Here is a 17990-nt window from a genome sequence, read left to right as displayed (position 1 = left end):
AATGACACGAAATCGATGTGTTGATGATTACAAACCTGGTCAAGAGCATATAAAGCATTATGCTGATAGGGCTAGGGATGGCCCAGGCATTATTGTGAGCGAAGGCACTTTGGTCGACTGGGCTGGAATAGACTGGGCACATGCGCCTTTCATGATCTCTGATGAACATGCCGAAGCCTGGCACGCTGTTGTTGAAGCAGTCCACGCAGAAGGAGCATTGATGTACTTTCAGGCATGGCACCCAGGTACGTGGGCCCGCAGGCTTTGGGATATTAGGATCTAGTGTAACCCGGGTCTTTGCAGGACGATGCCAGCATGACCAGTTGCCCATAATGAAGAGCAAAGGCCGCCCTGTGCTTGCTCCATCTTGCATTCCCGCCCAAGGTGGTAAATATCACGAACTACCTGGCATGCCGGTCTGATTGAATCTCTACTTACGGCGTGGCACCCATTAACAAAGAAATGCAGGGTCATACCAAAAATGTTAAGGCGATCGAGGACCCGCAGGAGGTGATTGAATTGTATCGACGATCATTCTCCCTCGCGAAAATGGCTGGCTTTGATGGCGTCGAGCTTCTATGTCAAGGGTATGGTGACTAAAATCCCTTTCAACCTTCGCGGGAAGATGACAGAAACTGAAATGGTTACCAGTGGCTTCCTACCACAGCAGTTTCTAAATTCGTAAGGAGAACCTTGATATCAGCCCTTCTTCCATCGAAAGTGTTGACGTTTTCTTACAGGCGTGCCAATTACCGAACCGATGAGTATGGTGGCTCCGTGGCTAACCGTTGTCGCTTCATTTTGGAGCTTGTCGATGCGGTCAGCAACGAACTTGGTGGACCAGAACACATCTGTGTTAAAATTAGCCCCACAGACATCCTCAATGACTCGGTGGTCACATTCGATGAGATCCAGGAAACCTACACGCATTTGATACAAGAATTAGTCAAGCGAAAAGTGGGTATCATTAACATCTGTCGCCGCGGCGCCGACATTGATGTTGACTTTGGTGGCGGCTATATCGATCTTCATCGCCCGACAGAGTATTCGTTGCCGCCAAAATATGACCCAGTCCTGGACTTTGGGCCTCTGGTCAAGTTTCCCGGTAGCCCGACAATGCTCATGGCGAACCAGGATTATTCTATTGAAGAAGCCGACCGACTTATCAAAGAAGGCACGATCGACTTGATTATGATGGGTAGACCCTTCATCTATAATCCCGTATGTCAAAACTGTGAGTGGTATGAGAAAATCACTGATGAATTGGCAGGACCTAGTCATTCGAATCAGACAAGGACTTGCATTTGCGAACAATGATCGCGGTAACGACGTATTCTATGGGCCGTACAGTGTACCTGAAGAGAATTACAATGACTGGCCATCAGCATTTCCGGATACATCTCCAGCAGTCCAACCATAGGAACGTAACTGTCAATGTTCTGGGGTGCAGAAGCATAGGAATAGCTCCGACGGAGCCCAACATGCCCCGATCAACTAATAATCGATTCCACCTGTGATGACCATCTTCAGAACTAGATAGTCTTCAAGCCCGTATTTACTTCCTTCACGACCGAATCCAGAGTGTTTGATACCTCCGAATGGAACAGGCGCATCTGAGACGACGCCAGTATTCAGAGACACCATTCCAGTTTGTAGTCTCTCAGATACACGGTATGACCTAGCCATGTTTGAAGTCATGACATATGAAGCCAAGCCGACATCTGATTTATTGGCTCTTTCGATGACTTCATCCTCAGAGACGAACTTCATCAAAGGAGCAACCGGTCCGAAAGTCTCCTCTTGGGCAATTTGCATTGTATCGTCGACATCGCCGAGGATTGTCAATTCGTGGAAACTCTTCCCTATTGAGGGTAATCGGTTTCCTCCAAGTAAGACTTTTGCGTTTTTACCAACCGCGTCTCTGATATGTGATTCGACCTTTTCAAGGCCGTTGGTAAGTGGGCCATGCGTGATGGAACCATCGTTAACGGCGAGCGAATTGCCCACTTTAAACTTCCTGACTTCTTCGACGAATCTCTTAGCAAATCTGTCATAGATGCCTTCCTGGACGAATATTCGATTCGCACAAACGCATGTCTGCCCCGTGACTTTGAACTTGGCAATGAGTGCGCTCGAGATGGCCGTTTCGAGATCCGCATCGTCAAAAACAATGAATGCAGCGTTTCCCCCGAGTTCCAAACTTAGCTTCTTCAATGTAGAAGCGGACTGCCGGTACAGAAGCTTGCCTACCTGCGTTGATCCAGTAAACGAAATCTTCTTGACAATGTTTGACTCGCAGAGCGCCAGCCCAAGTTTTGGCGTATTTTCCCCAGCCGTCACTACGTTGAAAACGCCTTTGGGGATCCCAGCTCGCTCGCATATGACAGCCAAAGCACTTGATGAGAATGGTGTTAGTCCATCTGGTTTCAGCACAATCGTACAACCCGCTGCTAGGGCCGCGGCGATCTTTCGCACACCCATTGCTAGAGGGAAGTTCCACGGTGTAATGAGACCGCACACCCCGATAGGTTCTTTAACCACTCGACTCCTGAAACCGGCGTTGGTGTTGGGAATAACGTCTCCGTAGATCCTGGCTGCCTCTTCCGCGTACCACTCAAAGAAGTTCGCTGATAGACTAGTCCACATCACTGTTAATATAACGTTTGACTTTGGGAATGTGAAACAACAGAGATACCAACTTACGTGACTTCTCCCAGAGCATCAGCCTTGGCCTTGCCATTTTCAAGGGTGATGATAGTACTGAGGTCTTCTTGATGCTGTAGGAGAAGCTCGAAGACCTTGTGCAGTGTTCTGCCACGTTGTCGGCCAGTCAGACGCTTCCAGCTTTCAAATGCACCATTCGCCGCTTGAATGGCATTATCTAGATCCTCAAGATCGCATTCTGGTACAGACCCAATGCATTCATCTGTCGCGGGGCTTTTGACCTGAAACGTTTGCGCTGATTTCGCGGGAACCCAATGTCCAGCAATGTAGGTCTTGTCGACCACAAAGAGACTTGGGTCTTTCAACAAGGATGAAGGTAAGAAAGACATCGCGTTTCATGTGTAAGTCTAAAGGGATTAATTTCATGATTCACTCTCTCTATAATATTCATATATGAGGTACTTAGATCCCTCGTATGAAAACGAGACCAATCCCCGTTCAATGAGTGGCTACGCCCAATGGAGGGTCTTCACCACTTCATGGATCGCTGTTGGTATGGGTCACTCAGCAGACTATACCTCTTGCCGTAATATTACCCGATGCCTACTTCAGACTGGCGAATAGCCGTCTCAAGTGTGTTCAGTATGCCTTAGTCAGGGGATAGTTGACGGTGTACCGTCATAGTGTAGGTTCCTGGCAAGGAGGCAGAACAATTCAGATGCCAGGAGCTGGTCCGGTGGTTCTATTTCATTCAATTTTGGGTGATCTGCCTGTCAATTGCGGCATAGTTACACAAGACAGGAAATTACTGCTGTAAATTCCAAGACGTGGACTTTCTTTAATGTGGTGTGTAGTCTTTCGGAGTTTCTAGCTCTGGTGTCTGGCTCCCGTATAGTTTCGTTTTGCTTCTGCACGATAGAAAATTATATTGAGGTTGTCTCCATTGCCCCTGCACAAGATCGAGGATGCCCAAATCTCGCAAACTACCTAAAATAAAATGAAAGAGAACATATCAAAGATACAAATATGTGTACACCATGGAGAACGACCCGTGCTCAGAGATTCGACCTGTTGGATCCTGATCAGGCACCCTTGAAATCCTCCGGGCGATCCCCAATACCATCAAGACCACCGACTTCTTGGGTATCACGGCTCGTCGATAAACCCAGAGACTGGCTCATGCCTTCAAATATCACGTCCGGACCAACAAAAGTCTTGCGCTTCCCGAGGAACCAGCTTAATCCAATGAACAAAAGCACACCGACAGCGATGACACTCAAATAGTTCATGTTTTGAGCAGTCACGGGAAGGAAGGTTGGGAAACAGAACCACACCGTATACATAGCAATCCAGATGCTAGAGAAAATGTTGCAGAATAGCCCCAGTGACTTTCCCAGTGCGAATGGGCGTGGCGGTAAGACTTTATCACGACCCCGAATAGCCAGGATTGCCTGAGGGACTGTATATGTGACATTTAGTCCCAAGATAGAAATCGAGAGAAATGAGTTGAACGCGGTTGTCGACCCGATATAGATAAGCCCATAGAGGATGGCAAAAATGCAGGTCAAAACGGTCGCATTGACAGGCATCTTCAACGTCGGATGGACTTGGCAGAAGAATTTGCTGAAGGGCAAGCCGTTATCTCGGGAAAATGCCCAAACGAGGCGCCCGGATGTAGCATAGCAAGAAATGGTGGCAGAAAGGTACGCCAGCCACAGCCAAACGGTGAAGAAGAGCGCTACACTGTCGTTGCGGATGGCCTGGAAATAAACAGTCAAGTATGGTGTTGGGCTGTTCATGACCTCATCAAGGTCCGAGACGGAGAACATGAATGCGATGGTCCATATCATGACAGTGAAGAGCCCTATAAGCATGGTGAGACCCATGGCTCGCGGGACATTTTTCCTGGGATGCGGCATTTCTGTCATTTAGCGAGTTAGTAAGTGCCTTAACTTTGAACTTTAGAGCTTTAAACCGAGTACTCACCCTCAGAGACGTGAGTGGCGGCGTCAATGGCAATAAAAGAAAACATGCCTTGGCCAACACCGATCATGAAAGCGACACCATTGTTCCAGCCGCTGTTATTGTTCCAGGTCGCAAATACTGTTCGACCGGTCTGCTTGTTGTTGCTTCTGGCCAGGACCGTGATTGTGGATACGACAAACCCGATGCAGGACATGAAGAAGAAAGCTGTCTCTGCCCGAGGTAGTTGTCTAGGGAGTAGAGTAATCAACGACGTAGCGAGTAGTGTCAGGGCAACGTATATGAGGTAAATCTGCCATTGTGTAGCTTCGAAGTCTGGGTGGTACACTGCGGCCATTGCCGCAACGGCTTGTGCACAAAAGATACAAGAACCTGCCGACAGCATCCACCATGAAAAGACACTCAGCCAACCAATGGTGTACGACACTGCGGCTCGGAATCTTGGGGGTGAAACCATGAAGGCGAAGCTAATGGATTGAGTCAGCTAGGAAAATAAACAGCTGAGGAGGGTCTTCGTACTGGTATTGTCCACCTGAAGTCGGATAGGCGCTGGCCAGCTCCGCCAAACCCAAAGTAATGAAGCTGCATACCACAAAACCGACTACCAAGCTGTATATGACACATGGTCCTCCTCCAGCGATCAGAGGGATAACAAAGACAGCTGAGTACGCGATCCAGGAGTTGGTTATGGTAAAGGCAAGGGACAGGGTCGACAAGATGCTGAATTGACGTGGGAGTTCACCCTTGTGACCTTGAGCGCGAAGTTCCAACTCATCGGTCGACAGCTCTGTCGGGCCGTTCGAAGAGTCGAACACCTGAGGCTCGTTTGTGCCTGGAGAGCCCATTCTATCTGCTGTGAGATGAAGGTGCTTGATTGAGTGACTGGTAGAGTTTCTGGTCATAAAGTGACGCACCGCATCCCTCTGTTGTTGGTACCCTCTGAACAACTATATATCAAAGAAATTCTGATACGGATATCGCTAAAGCCATGTCATCCTCCAAAGCCAGACCATCCTCCTGAACCGTTGACCACCTCATCCTGGCAACCTGTATAGACACATTTGTCTGGGGTAGATAAGATACAGTTTGCGAACGCGAGTCCAGACGACACCGACTAGTCTCTAAAGTCTTAGCTTAGGCGAACCGTTATCAGAAGGTGTCTGAGGCCTGCCTCGGCTGGAGGGGCGGGGTCGGAAGTGGCAGCCGCCTAAGAACACCAGGGCTCTTGGACCCTGAGTTACTATCTCGCCAACTGAGAATTGCCAAAGTCTAACGAACCTAACCTCCCGCTCATTTCGAAGCCCGACTAGATATACCAAATTGGGATATTTTGGCCGATGGCCGTGACCCCGTAACATCGTGTTGCCACGGCTTCTTTCAATGGTCTTCGGTTTGAGTAAAGGTTGTCGAGCATGTGCTAAACACGATGCAGGTGTAGTAAGGGACTGTTGGGTGAGGGATAGTCGAGACATAGGGCACATGTGGGCCATGCAACTATATAGAGCTCTCGACTGGCTGTCTGGGCACCAGGGAACCCGAACGCCATGCTTGCGTGACTCTAAAGCCTTCCTACTGGTGAAGAATTGTACTGCTCATCATGGCCGTCAGTGACGAGGTGATTAAACTGGACGCCCTTGTGGTGGGTGCTGGATTTGCGGGGATGTACCAGTTGCACACCCTTCGCGAGCTTGGGTACTCAGTCAAAGTCATCGACAAAGCAGGAGGTGTGGGAGGAACGTGGTACTGGAATCGCTATCCGGGTGCCATGAGTGACAGTGAAAGCTTTGTGTATAGATTTACCTGGGATCGAGAAGACCTGAGAACGTACCCGTGGAGTACCCGATACCTGCATGGGCCAGAGATTCGAAAATATCTCGAACATTTTGCGGATAGACACGACCTACGGAGGGACATTCAGCTCGATACTGAACTATTGAGCGCTAATTGGGATGCTGAACAGAATATCTGGCGAGTTACGACCAGCACCGGCCAAGTATTTGTGGTTCGCTACTTGATCACAGCACTCGGTTTGCTTTCAACGGCCAAAATGCCAAATATCCCCGGCATAGACGAGTTCAAAGGCGAAATTTGTCACACTTCGCGCTGGAACGAAGACTACGACTTGACAAATAAGCGCGTTGGAGTTCTTGGGAATGGATCCACGGGGGTTCAGGTAATCACGGCTATTGCGTCTAAGGTCCAGTCGCTCGTCAGCTTCCAAAGGTCACCCCAGTACAGCATTCCTAGCGGAAATGGACCGGTGACACAAGAATATCGTCAGTGGTTGAATGAAAACTATGACGAGATCATGGATAGTCTCCCCAAAACATCCACATGTTTCGGCTTTACAGAGTCAACCACACCGTACGCATCAGTTCCTTCCGAAAAGCGCGAGGGGGTGTTTCAAAGCCTTTGGGACCAGGGCAATGCTTTCCGGTTTATGTTTGGAGGATTCTCCGACATTTCTTCCGACAAAGAGGCTAACGATGCAGCTTGTCGATTCATCAAGAAGAAAATCGCGGAGACTGTCAGCGATCCGGAAAAGGCTAGAAAATTGATGCCGCAGGAACCATATGCACGACGACCGCTGTGTGATGGAGGCTACTATAAGCAATTCAACCGCCCTAACGTGGACGTGGTCAATCTCAGGGAGACACCAATCGAACGGATAAGTGCCAACGGGGTGCACACCGCAGACGGTCGGTTCTACGAGTTAGATACATTGGTTTTGGCGACAGGTTTTGATGCTGTTGAGGGAAGTTACACAAGAGCACGGTTTCAGGGGAGAGGAGGAGAGACTTTGGCAGACCACTGGAAGAACGGCCCGACAAGCTATCTGGGTAGCTTCGTTCCTGGATTCCCTAATCTCATCATGATCAGTGGGCCTCAAGGGCCCTTCGCAAATGCCCCTCCAAATATCGAAATGCAAGTCAACCTCGCCACGAAGCTGATACAACGAGCAGACAAGTTGCGAAGTACAGGGGCAGCGGCAGTGATAGAAGCGATTTCCGATGCGGAGGCTGATTGGGGTCAACATTGTTACGAAGTCGCAGAGACGACTTTGTTTCCCTCTGTCCCATCATGGATCTTCGCCAGTGTTCGAGGGAGCCAGAAACTTATCCCACGATTCTTCCTTGGAGGAGTTGCGAAGTTCATCGAAATCGTCGATGCTGTGGCTCAAGCTGGGTATGATGGATTTGCTTCTCCTCTAGGGAATGGTCGCAAGGAGGTGTGCAACGGTCCATCGAAGAATGGAAGTCTTGAGAATGGAAGGGTCGAGGTTGCCCTTGCCTAGATGACAGGTCAATGCAAGATATGTATATACCTCGGTCCAGAATTCCGTGACACGGTTTGCTTTGGTACATAGAATGTAGATCTAAGACACCTCGGGATTCAACTTCTCGTGCCTCTACACAAAAATTTGGATTTTCTCGCACATAACGCAGGTGGACGATGGTCCATCTTGCATCTTGCATCTCCGAGTCACTGACAGACACGTGACGGCTTAAAATTCCTTCCCACACCACCAAGCAGCCATGGTCTCTGTCTATCGAATCTATGTGGCAGGTCTGGGAAAAGAGGGGAATGACTTAGGCCGCCACCCAATCATCAATGATAGAAGCAGACGCCACTGAGGGGTTAAACCTCGGGCAGATAAGCAACATAGACACAGACTCTCTCTTTGCCTGGATAAGTCGGTGAAAACACAACAGACACCACACTCGTTGGGTCAGAACATCTTTAACCTCAGAAGGGCACTGCAGTCCGAGTCCTGGGTTTGTCCATTTCATCGTCTCTACACACCAGCTCATCATCTGGCTAGGCCACCTTGACCGCATATATGCTGGGCGTCGTTGCTCGTGTCGTCAGGTATCATCCTGCCCATCATGTCTTCTCGTTCACGAGGCAAGCTCCCTCCCCAAAGCTTTTGGCTTCGATCCCCTACTGATTCTAACTTCGTTCACCAGCGGGCTGTCCCCGGTGTCGTTCTATGGCAAGTTGGTCGTTTCACTCGGATTCTCAGTCGACTGATCAGATCTAGAAAATAAAGTGTGATGAGACCAAACCAAGCTGTAGACAGTGCCTGAAGCGCAAAGTCGTCTGCCCTGGCTACCAGCGGGATCTCAAATGGAGTCATAAGCACGAAGTTCTTCACTCCTCGCGATCCCAGATCCCCCCTACCGCAGAGTCATGTCCAGGTCCAGGTCCAGATCCTCCACTTCCAGCCGTTGCCAGTCTCAGTCCGATCCACTCGGCCCTGCTTCCGAGAAATGTTCAAGTAGGCCTAGGAGCACAAAGTAATCATATCGCTCCTCTGCCATCTCAAAGTCCAGCTATTGACGACCGTTCATCATCTCATGATCATCCTGACCATTCAGATTCAGCGCCTTTTTCTCCCGTAACCACCCGATTAGGTAATGACCATGACCGATCTAACGCAGACATATTGCGGGATGATCTCCGCGAATGGCTTGTAAGCCACGAACCCATGACCCTATTGGAACAACAAGACTGGACATGGACCTTGAACGGGTCAACATTGAATTGCAATCAAGATCCGACATTAGTTTCAACCTTAGATATTCCAAATTCAACAGCTTCACCCCAGGGCACCGAATTCAATCAAGCCTTAGTTCAGTACTTTTTCGACAACCTGTGTGGGATACACACTGTCCTCGATGACACAGCCGAGCGATTCAAAGCGCTGGTGAATCGCTATCTCGGTTCCTCCCCTCTCCTTCATAAAAGCATCGTCTGCATGGCCGCCGCTCACTGCTTCCAGGATGATGAGTCGATGCTTCCCATGTGTCTTGAGTGCCATACAGCCGCTGTCAGATCTCTCTCCGAGGCAGTGTTCCAGATCGAGACCGTGCTAGAACAACCTACCGGTTCACCACACAACCCAGCCTTAGCTGGAACTCACATGCTACGCAGATTGGAAGAAACCCTGTTGGCATCGATAATATTAGGCTTCTGTGCTGTAAGTCTGGCTTTTGCAAATTCAGCGCATCAAATCAGTCTGCTAAGTCAGTCAGCCTTGGTCCGATCCCCGAGACTTGGGTCTTCCTCATCTCCGTGGAGCCAGAAAATTGTGCGAATATCTCATTAATTACGCCACACTGGACGGTACGGAACCGGAAAAAGCTTTGGCAAATCCCGACCATCATTTCTTGATAGGGGCCATGTCGTACTGGGAATCCTGCATGGCTTTCGTGGTCGACCAGCCCGACTCCGTTCTGCAGTACCTGTCTCCTTTCCGTAAACCCACCAAGACGACTTATATCCACATGTTTGCAGGAATCAGCCTGCCTCTATTTGTGACTCTCGCCAAGGTCGGCATCTGCGTTCGCCAGAACAGAGCCTTGAGAAACATGGTCGGCGTGGGCTGGAAGGGTCGAGACTCTTATCAAATCCTCGCAGCTGAGGTCATTCGTGATGCCACAGAGCTTGCCCAGTATGCCGTTGACTACCAAATCCCTGCCGATGAAACCTTTGACACCAAGACTTTGAGTTCCTCCACCTATCGTCAACTCAAAGCATTTGCCCAAATGTGCAAGTTCGCAATCCTGCTCGAGCTGCAACGAAACTTCCCCAGTCTAGTCGATCCCCACCTCGACGATGTCGAAGTTGCAACGCCCGACACCTCAGCTTCACGAGAAACCATCAGCCTCGATCGCCGTTACTTTGACCTGTCGGGTGCGATCCTTAGCCATGCAAAGGATATTCCCGAAGGATCTACATGCGGCCTATATCAGACGATTTTGCTGCTCATTTGTGGAAGTGTTCTACGAGTGCCCAAAGATTCAGCAACACTCCGATCCAACGAATCAAGCCTACGTGAGAAGTTAGAAACCCAAATCTTATCAACCCTCGCGCGAAAAGACGAGCTCAACCAACGTCGAGCTTTCATCCGCCGCCGGCTACAGTCGAACTGTGCCTCATTTGGCCTACGCCAAGTCTTCTCTCGGGCTGAGCAGCTCCTGGAAGACGTCTGGTGTGAGTTCGACACAGGGACAGACGATTCGAACGATCTTCGGTCTAGACGCCATTGGATTGACGTCATGGCCGATAGAAAGCTTGAAACGTTCTTTGGTTGAGCATGTACAACTAGAGACTCTGTCTTGGATCGAAACCTTAGCTCCGTTGCACTATTTCATCTATGAGCCGGCAAGATCAGTTTTAACAAACCCAGCCTCCATCCACGTTATATACAGCTCCAGTCACAAAGCTCGCCTCGTCCGACAACAGAAAGGCTGCCACGTTCATGATCTCCAGTGGATTCGCCTTGCGTTTCTGAATCTGAGCGCGAATCTCGTCCGAGTTCTCCACCGTGTCATTCGCCATCATCGGGGTATCAGTGCAACCTTCCACGTCAGGACTCGGTGACAGCGACAATCTGTAGGCAACACTTACCTGGAGCCACGCAGTTGATCCGAATTCCAACATGTTCTTTGGCCGCGCTGCGGGTCAGTCCAATGACAGCATGCTTGCTAGCGCAATAGGCTGTAAATGTTGGCCACCCAATTTGTCCTTCAGTGCTGGCCGCTGACACCTTTCGACCAGGTTAGCAACCAAGACGTACATCGGCAGTTTGGAGAACTCGCTTACGATGGAAGCTCCATCTTTCATGACACGAAGCTGAGCTCGAATACAGTTGAACACGCCTGTCGAATTGACGTCCATGACAAAGTTCCAGTCTTCATCAGTCATCTCCACAATCGGATTAACTCGAATGACACCGGCCCAGTTGGCGGCGCCGTCCAATCGTCCATACTTGTCCATGGTTTTGGCTATCCAGGAGTCAACGGAAGCACTCTTGCGCACATCGACAGTCGTTGTAAGGTGCGATGACGAGTTTTCCAGCGATTTGATGGTCTCCGCGAGTCCCTCTTCATTCACGTCGGCCAAGGAGACAAGTGCTCCTCGCTTGGCTAGCAACTGAGCAAATACCCGCCCCTGACCGGAGCCCGCCCCTGTGATGGCAATCTGTTGTCAACAATGTCAGTGGGATTTAATTCGTCTCCTGTGCGGTGATACACACCACTTTTCCCTCAAAGCTCGACATGGTAGATGAATCTTCTGTGGCTGGATGCTTCAAATTACCCAAGTCGTCAAGGGGGGATCAGGCACAGATTTAGTCTCGAGATCTTACAAGGTGAGTCTTATTCTAGCGATATCGATGATCTCAACACAAAGTTGTACAACTATATCGCGGCACTGTATCCTTCTCTTAAACAGACATGGCTAGGTACTATTTCCTTCCTAGAAAGCCAGAACCGGGAACTACAGCCGTGCCTCAAAACTGGCCACTGCCTTGCCATATCATTACTATCTTTGTCTGGATCCATGTCAGGCCTTCACGCCCTGCCTAGTGTCAGCCTGGAATCTGTGGGAAACTTAAAGTCAGGCGATGTGGTTGAATTTCAGAGAATTTCCTTTCCGGGTAACCAGAGGCGGCGTTGCATGGGGAATCATCTTCAAGATATGTGGATTCGAGGCCTTGCACACTAACATGTTCAATAGCTCTATCAAGCCTGAGTTTTTGAACATGGACACTATCAAACGGCAATCATAATGCCAATTAGACTCGCCATTCATATCAAGAAGGTTCTATCCACATAATCTGAATTTCTAGATAGACAGTCCCCAAAAAGTAAGGCCACTCAGACCATCCTGTGTACTGACACGTTGGTTCATTCGAAGTGGCCGCTTACGCTAGCCTAAAGAAGAACATTTAGCCGTTCATCGCCGTTGATTGAAACAACTCCAAAGGCGATCGATGTTTTGTTGCTATCTTTGTAGATAACATCGAGAGACACAATGGCCTATGATTGGCAAGCGATTTCCCAACCCTGGGAGAACGATTCAGTGTTCGACATTCGAGGGTGGTCTGCTGTCCTTGAGTTCCATGTTTGCCTTGTCACGAAGGGCGTCAAGCGTAAGGACATTATGCCACACGTGAGTGACTCTGTGTCGTTTCTCCATAAGTCATCTGGACAAACGTATGACATGTAACTTTGTATAAAGACGCTGCACGCAAAATGTGAGATCGATATTGCAGCAACACTGATATCAAACAACAACCACTTTACCTATAATGCCTCGTCGCCAACTCCAGAAGACTGATCCCATCGTCATCATCGGTGCTGGGGCGTTTGGGCTGAGTACATCACTACACCTAGCTCTACGCGGCTACCAGAATGTCACTGTCTTTGACAGGCATGACTATGAAGTCAGCAAGTATGATTACCGCAATGGAGCTGATTCGGCCTCTGCAGGTATTTAGAATATTCCTTGAATTTTGCGATTTGCAAAGAGACTTCCAAACTAAGACGAGGTGAACTAGATTTGAACAAGATTATTCGCTCTGCGTATGGCTCGCAGGTTGAGTACCAAGACCTGTCCAAGGAAGCAATAGAGTGGTGGACCTTGTGGAACGACGAGATCAAGAATGGGAAAGATCTTCCACCAGGCATCAAACCATCAGATCGCGTCTACATCAACAACGGGACACTTGCATTTACCGATCAAAGCGAGTTGTCGCCTTTTGAGGTCGACACCGTTCGCAACATGACGGCGGCCGGCCTCGGTGATACTCAGCTGGTCACGATGAAGCCTGATGATGTGAAAGCCGCCGAAGAGCGTGGTTGGGGTTATGGCATTGATCCGTTCCGTCGTAAAGAGAGGGGGAAAGGTAATGTCGGTGTGCTGGACACTACCGGTGGTGTAGTCGTCGCCGACAAGGCTTGCCGATTCGCTCTTCACAGGGCAAGGAAGCTCGGTGTCAAGTTTGTGTTTGACGCTCAAGCCGGAGCGTTCGAATCCTACTGGCATGACAAGGACGGGGTAGTGATTGGAGTCAAGACCCAAGATGGACAAACCCATCCTGCGACAAAGATCGTGATGGCCTGTGGCGGTTGGACGCCATCACTTGTCCCTCAACTCGATGGTCTTTGCGAAACAACCGCAGGGTCAGTCATCATGCTGAAGATCCCGCCAGAATCTCCACTTTTTGATCGATTCGCTCCTGAAAGGTTTCCGAGTTGGATGTGGAAGCTCTGGGACGGTGCCGACGGCGGACTGTATGGCTTTCCCCGCGACGATCGAGGATGGATGAAGATTGGATACCGAGGGACGAAGTACACCAACCCGCAGCTACAGCCTGATGGCAAGCTGCGAAGTGTGCCCATCACAAGATATACCCCAGGCGAAAAGGTCACCCACATCCCTCAAAAGGCCATGCAGATTTTCAAACATTTCCTGAGGGAATATCTACCTGAAATGGCCGATAATGGGATCGATATTGAACTCACCCGACTTTGCTGGTACACGGATTCGTTCGACAATCACTATGTGGTTGATGATATTCCAGGTCAGAACACGGTCATGGTTGCAACAGGTGGCTGCGGCCATGCTTTCAAGTATTTGCCAAACCTGGGGAAGTGGGTTGTGGACATCATGGAGGGTGTCGGTATGGAGCGACCTCTGGCTCAACGTTGGCAATGGAGAGAACTGGAGCCCGGTATCGAGCCTTTCAATGTCTTGATGCAGGGCGCGAACAGTCGAAATGCCTTCAAGAACGTGTCCTGGTCCAAAGCTAGCGACCTAAAACTAGGCAGTGCTCCTCGTCTTTAGATGTCAGCCGACTTGATAGCTCTGGGGTGGGGTGAATATGATTATATCCGGTGAGAACCAAGAATTATTTTGCTGATGACGTGGTATTTCTACTGAATATGTTGATTCTTGATTGTTACTACTGTAGTTGATGGGTTACATGATGCTAAGGGGTCAATGCCCAGCAAAATAGTCTTTGCCCAGCATCCGGCGCAGATCTGCGGCTCAACGCCAACACTTACCCGCGCTTTGCCGCGCTCTCTTGTTTACCGCCGCACCAAACTTGGGCTGTGCATCCGTGGTTGTGAATCCTTTAGCCGATTAGCAGGCCTGCTATCTGTGCATGGTACAGGCATGAGAGTGTTCAAACTCGCCCAAGAGCGGGTATATAGACCCCCAACATGTCCCAGGAAAATGATGAAGGACATCAACAACAAAAAACCCCAATTCGACACGAAACTCAAAGATCACCATAACTACAAAAGCCAACCTTCCCCTCATCGTCAATCCTAGCAATGGCCGTAAAGTCTCCTTTATGGCAACGGGATGAAGTCACCCAAGACTCATTAGGAAGCGATACCAACACAACTCAGTCTATGAATCCTGCCGTTCTGTCCAAACCCATCGCCATCCCTGCCACCGACAGTGAGCCCGGATCACCATTTCTGCGTGCGTATCCGGTCGAACTGGAGAGCTTTGGAATCTCTCGCGAACCATTCCTAGAGTTCATTGACCACTTGAACCGAGTCATTGTGCTGAACCCGATGGTGGTTGGAGTCGGGATGGTGGGAGATGTGGTCAGCATGATTCCGGAGCCTACGGCAGCACTGACTGGCACAATTGTTGGTGCGGTCTCTACAGGCATCGCTCTGAGCTCATCATACCTACAAATGGAGTTGCTGCTGCGGCACATGAACCGGGAGACACTTAATCCAATCGGCCTTAAAGTCAAGGTCATCAAGACCAACCAGGTCGCCAAACTGGTCGGTATGCCCATCCTTAACGAGGAGGGGAAAATTCGCAAGGATGTCACTATCCTCGACCCTAACGAAGCCTCTGTCGATCTTGACTCCCAGCCGGCTCAGCTTCGGCGCGTGCGCGCTCTCGCGCCATGGACGTCACTGTTGGAAATCGATGCTCAGATCCGCGCACCCAAAAATCCAGCTACGGACAGATGGACCAAGGTTCACGTAGCGGCCAGTGAGTGGCAACGCAAAGATGAACAGAAATCGTTCCGCAAGGCCCGTCAAAAGTCTGTGGCCAAGTTCGACGAACGCAGGCGCAAAGCCGCCGGCCGTCACGACAAAGAAATCGAGTCTCTTACTCGCAAGGAGAAAGATCTTGCCAAGCGGAAAGATGCCGACGATGCTCGTGTCCAAGACAAATTAGTCACAATCCAAGAGCGTCGAGATAAGCTTGACCAGGCATACACTGAGAAGTTGTCCAAGGTTGAGTTGGAATTTGCCCTGAAGAATAAAGAGGAGAAGGTGATGAGGAACCTCTATTGGCTCGTTATCACCCGGATTTGAGGTGGAAGACGTGGGTGATTGTATGAGTACTGGGGCAAGCATGGACTTGGAGTTTGAATCACAGCGCTGAAATATAAATTAGCAAGGCGGAATGGAGTTGGCGTCACATGAATATTCAACTTGTAACGTTTGATTTCATGATTTCAAGGAACAGTATTTCTCATATTATATTCATAGTAGAACAAGAATCTGCAAAATTGACGAGTGGGTCAACCTTGATGGACGCGCACTCCAGTCGAAAATAAAAACCATCATATCGTGTTTCCAGAACACGTGTGTTACACCGACGCCAAACTCTAAACTCACAAGAAAAGAATCAAAAGAGAGGAAAAAGCAGAAAGCCAACTGGCGTCCTCAGATGTGAACCTCTCAAACAACGGACGTCAAAGCCTTGTCAAAGGTAGAGACTAATTTGGGAATCATAGACTCCTCGAAGATGAGCATGGGTCTCAGACGGACAGTGTCCTTGCCACAAGTACCGATATTGACACCGAGCGATTTCATCTTCTTCACCAGGGCGGCCGAATTGACGGTGTCGAAAGCAATATAAGTTCCCTGACCCTTGCCACGGAGGTTGCGAATCTGGTCTGGGTGTCTGGTGGCTAGATCTGCCAGGGCCGTGTACAACTTCTCGCCGATTTGGGCAGTCTGCTCGACCAAGTGGCGGTTGAGTATCTCGTCGATGACAGCGTTGGCCAGGATTGCTCGTGCCGGATCGCCAATCCATGTGTTGAACTGTCGATACGCCTTATCTGGGATCAATCGCTCATTGCCGAAGAAATATCCTGCAGTCTGTGCCTTCTTCGAGAAGGTCACCATGTCCGGCGGCGTCTCTAGCTGCCAGTGCTCGTGGCCCCAGAACTTTCCCGTTGCTCCAAATCCGGTCTGTACTTCGTCCACAATCAGCATCACTCCATATTTCTCCGTCAGGGCTCGTAGGCCTTGGAAGAATGCCGGAGATGCGTGGTTGTCGCCCCCTTCGCTCTGAATCGGTTCAACGATAACTGCTGCAACGGGCGATGGCCTGGACAGATAAGGGTTAGCGTTCAAGTCACTGGAATGGAAATTACTGTTTGAGATGAACTTGTTGGGGACGTACCATGATTTAATGACTTCCTCCACTTCGTCAAGAGAAGCCTTTTCCGACGCTCGGTTCGCTTCAACATTGTCTTCGAGAGGATATTTCAGGCTAGGAAACGTGGCTTGAGGCCAATTGAAGGAAGGGATATCGAGTTTGTGTACGGCTTTGGATCGAGTGGTTGACAGACTTCCGAACCCTCGTCCGTGGAACGAGTTCTTGAAGCTCAGGATAGAGAGATCGGGGGACCCGGGTGCCGAGTTGACCAGGCACGATTCAATCTCGTGGTCGGTCCACTCAACACCCTCGCCTCGTCGTTGTCTCTGGTAGTGCATGAAGGCCGCCTTATATGCAAGTTCGTTGGCTTCGGACCCAGATTGAGCAGTGAAAAGCCTGTCGTGGCCTTTTGGAGCAACTCGCAGAAGCCCTTGAGAGAGCACAGTTGACCAATTCTCGCACGGGAAGTTGCCGATGGCTGGTCGGTTGACGAGAGCAGAGATCATCTGAGGCGATTGTGCAGCGGCGATCAGAGTCGGGTTGTTGTAGCCGACAGGGATTGATGCGATCTGGGAATAGACGTCCAGATACTTGTTGCCATCGACATCCACAATGTAGTTGTCATGGCTCTTGGAATAATCCACGACAAAGTGCACTGCTCGTGCATCGAAGACCTTGTTCAGGGCAGCAATCTTCTCCTGAGAGATTGGGCCGGGGACTTCGGTTGCCACAACGGTGGTGGTCTCGTCATGAACGGCGCTGGGCATGATGAAGGGCTGGTTGAAGAGACAGGGTGTATGCTCTGCGGTGTACTACTGATGGAAGATTCAAGGTTGCCCTGCTCTGGACCAAGGAGTAGCGAAGCCATCTTATACATCTTTTCCAGCGCCACTCAGGCTGTGGGGAACAACCAGCCGGTTGCAGCCCCTGATCGTGGCCCGGATTTGATGGCAAGGCTGCCGGGCACTGCCCCAGCATTGAAGGGTTTGAGTATAAGTTTGCATCGTGAACTCATCGAGTGGCGAATCAAATTGCTTTCCGCGCAATGGACGAGAGGCGAACACCGGCCCGGTGTGTATATGGCTTTTATGTTGGTCGTTGAATTTGCCGTGAGGGCTGATCAC

General features: G+C 50.0%; 3 protein-coding genes across 4 annotated transcripts; 1 reads left to right on the top strand and 2 right to left on the bottom strand.

Moving 5' to 3' along the window:
- The first annotated feature begins 8351 nt into the window (after positions 1 to 8351).
- Positions 8352 to 12306, top strand: PV10_05773. Of its 2 annotated transcripts, XM_016370492.1 has the most exons (5): positions 8352 to 8553; positions 8616 to 8641; positions 8690 to 9628; positions 9684 to 11159; positions 11212 to 12306. In XM_016370492.1, the coding sequence occupies exons 1-4, from the start codon at positions 8535 to 8537 to the stop codon at positions 10743 to 10745; spliced, it is 2046 nt and encodes a 681-aa protein (XP_016222785.1). In that variant the 5' UTR covers positions 8352 to 8534; the 3' UTR covers positions 10746 to 11159; positions 11212 to 12306. The 2 variants fall into 2 exon arrangements, with proteins under 2 accessions (XP_016222785.1, XP_016222784.1); XM_016370491.1 differs by having other exon boundaries at positions 9684 to 12306.
- PV10_05774 (uncharacterized protein) lies at positions 10828 to 11713 on the bottom strand (the record flags this gene model as incomplete). The annotated part of the gene is made up of 4 exons (XM_016370493.1): positions 10828 to 11012; positions 11062 to 11200; positions 11257 to 11634; positions 11690 to 11713. 4 exons carry the CDS (start codon positions 11711 to 11713, stop codon positions 10828 to 10830), a joined length of 726 nt encoding a protein of 241 aa, XP_016222786.1.
- A 3597-nt stretch (positions 12307 to 15903) lies between the features above and the next one.
- PV10_05772 (4-aminobutyrate aminotransferase) lies at positions 15904 to 17877 on the bottom strand. Its single transcript, XM_016370490.1, has 2 exons — positions 16891 to 17877; positions 15904 to 16815 (listed from the first exon to the last, which is right to left on the bottom strand). Exons 1-2 carry the CDS (start codon positions 17631 to 17633, stop codon positions 16161 to 16163), a joined length of 1398 nt encoding a protein of 465 aa, XP_016222783.1. The 5' UTR covers positions 17634 to 17877; the 3' UTR covers positions 15904 to 16160.
- Between the last annotated feature and the right edge of the window lie 113 nt (positions 17878 to 17990).

The sequence above is a fragment of the Exophiala mesophila genome, assembly GCF_000836275.1.
Source record: "Exophiala mesophila strain CBS 40295 unplaced genomic scaffold supercont1.4, whole genome shotgun sequence".
NCBI lineage: Eukaryota > Fungi > Ascomycota > Eurotiomycetes > Chaetothyriales > Herpotrichiellaceae > Exophiala > Exophiala mesophila.
This window is presented reverse-complemented; position numbering and strand designations above follow the sequence as displayed.

Coding starts and splice junctions, on each gene's coding strand:
- PV10_05773 (XM_016370492.1), top strand. Junction 8,642..8,689: donor GTCCCCGGTGTCGTTCTATG/GCAAGTTGGTCG, acceptor GATCAGATCTAG/AAAATAAAGTGTGATGAGAC. Junction 9,629..9,683: donor TAATATTAGGCTTCTGTGCT/GTAAGTCTGGCT, acceptor TAAGTCAGTCAG/CCTTGGTCCGATCCCCGAGA.
- PV10_05772 (XM_016370490.1), bottom strand. CDS start 17,633: ATGCCCAGCGCCGTTCATGACGAGACCACCACCGTTGTGGCAACCGAA. Junction 16,816..16,890: donor GAGGAAGTCATTAAATCATG/GTACGTCCCCAA, acceptor TTATCTGTCCAG/GCCATCGCCCGTTGCAGCAG.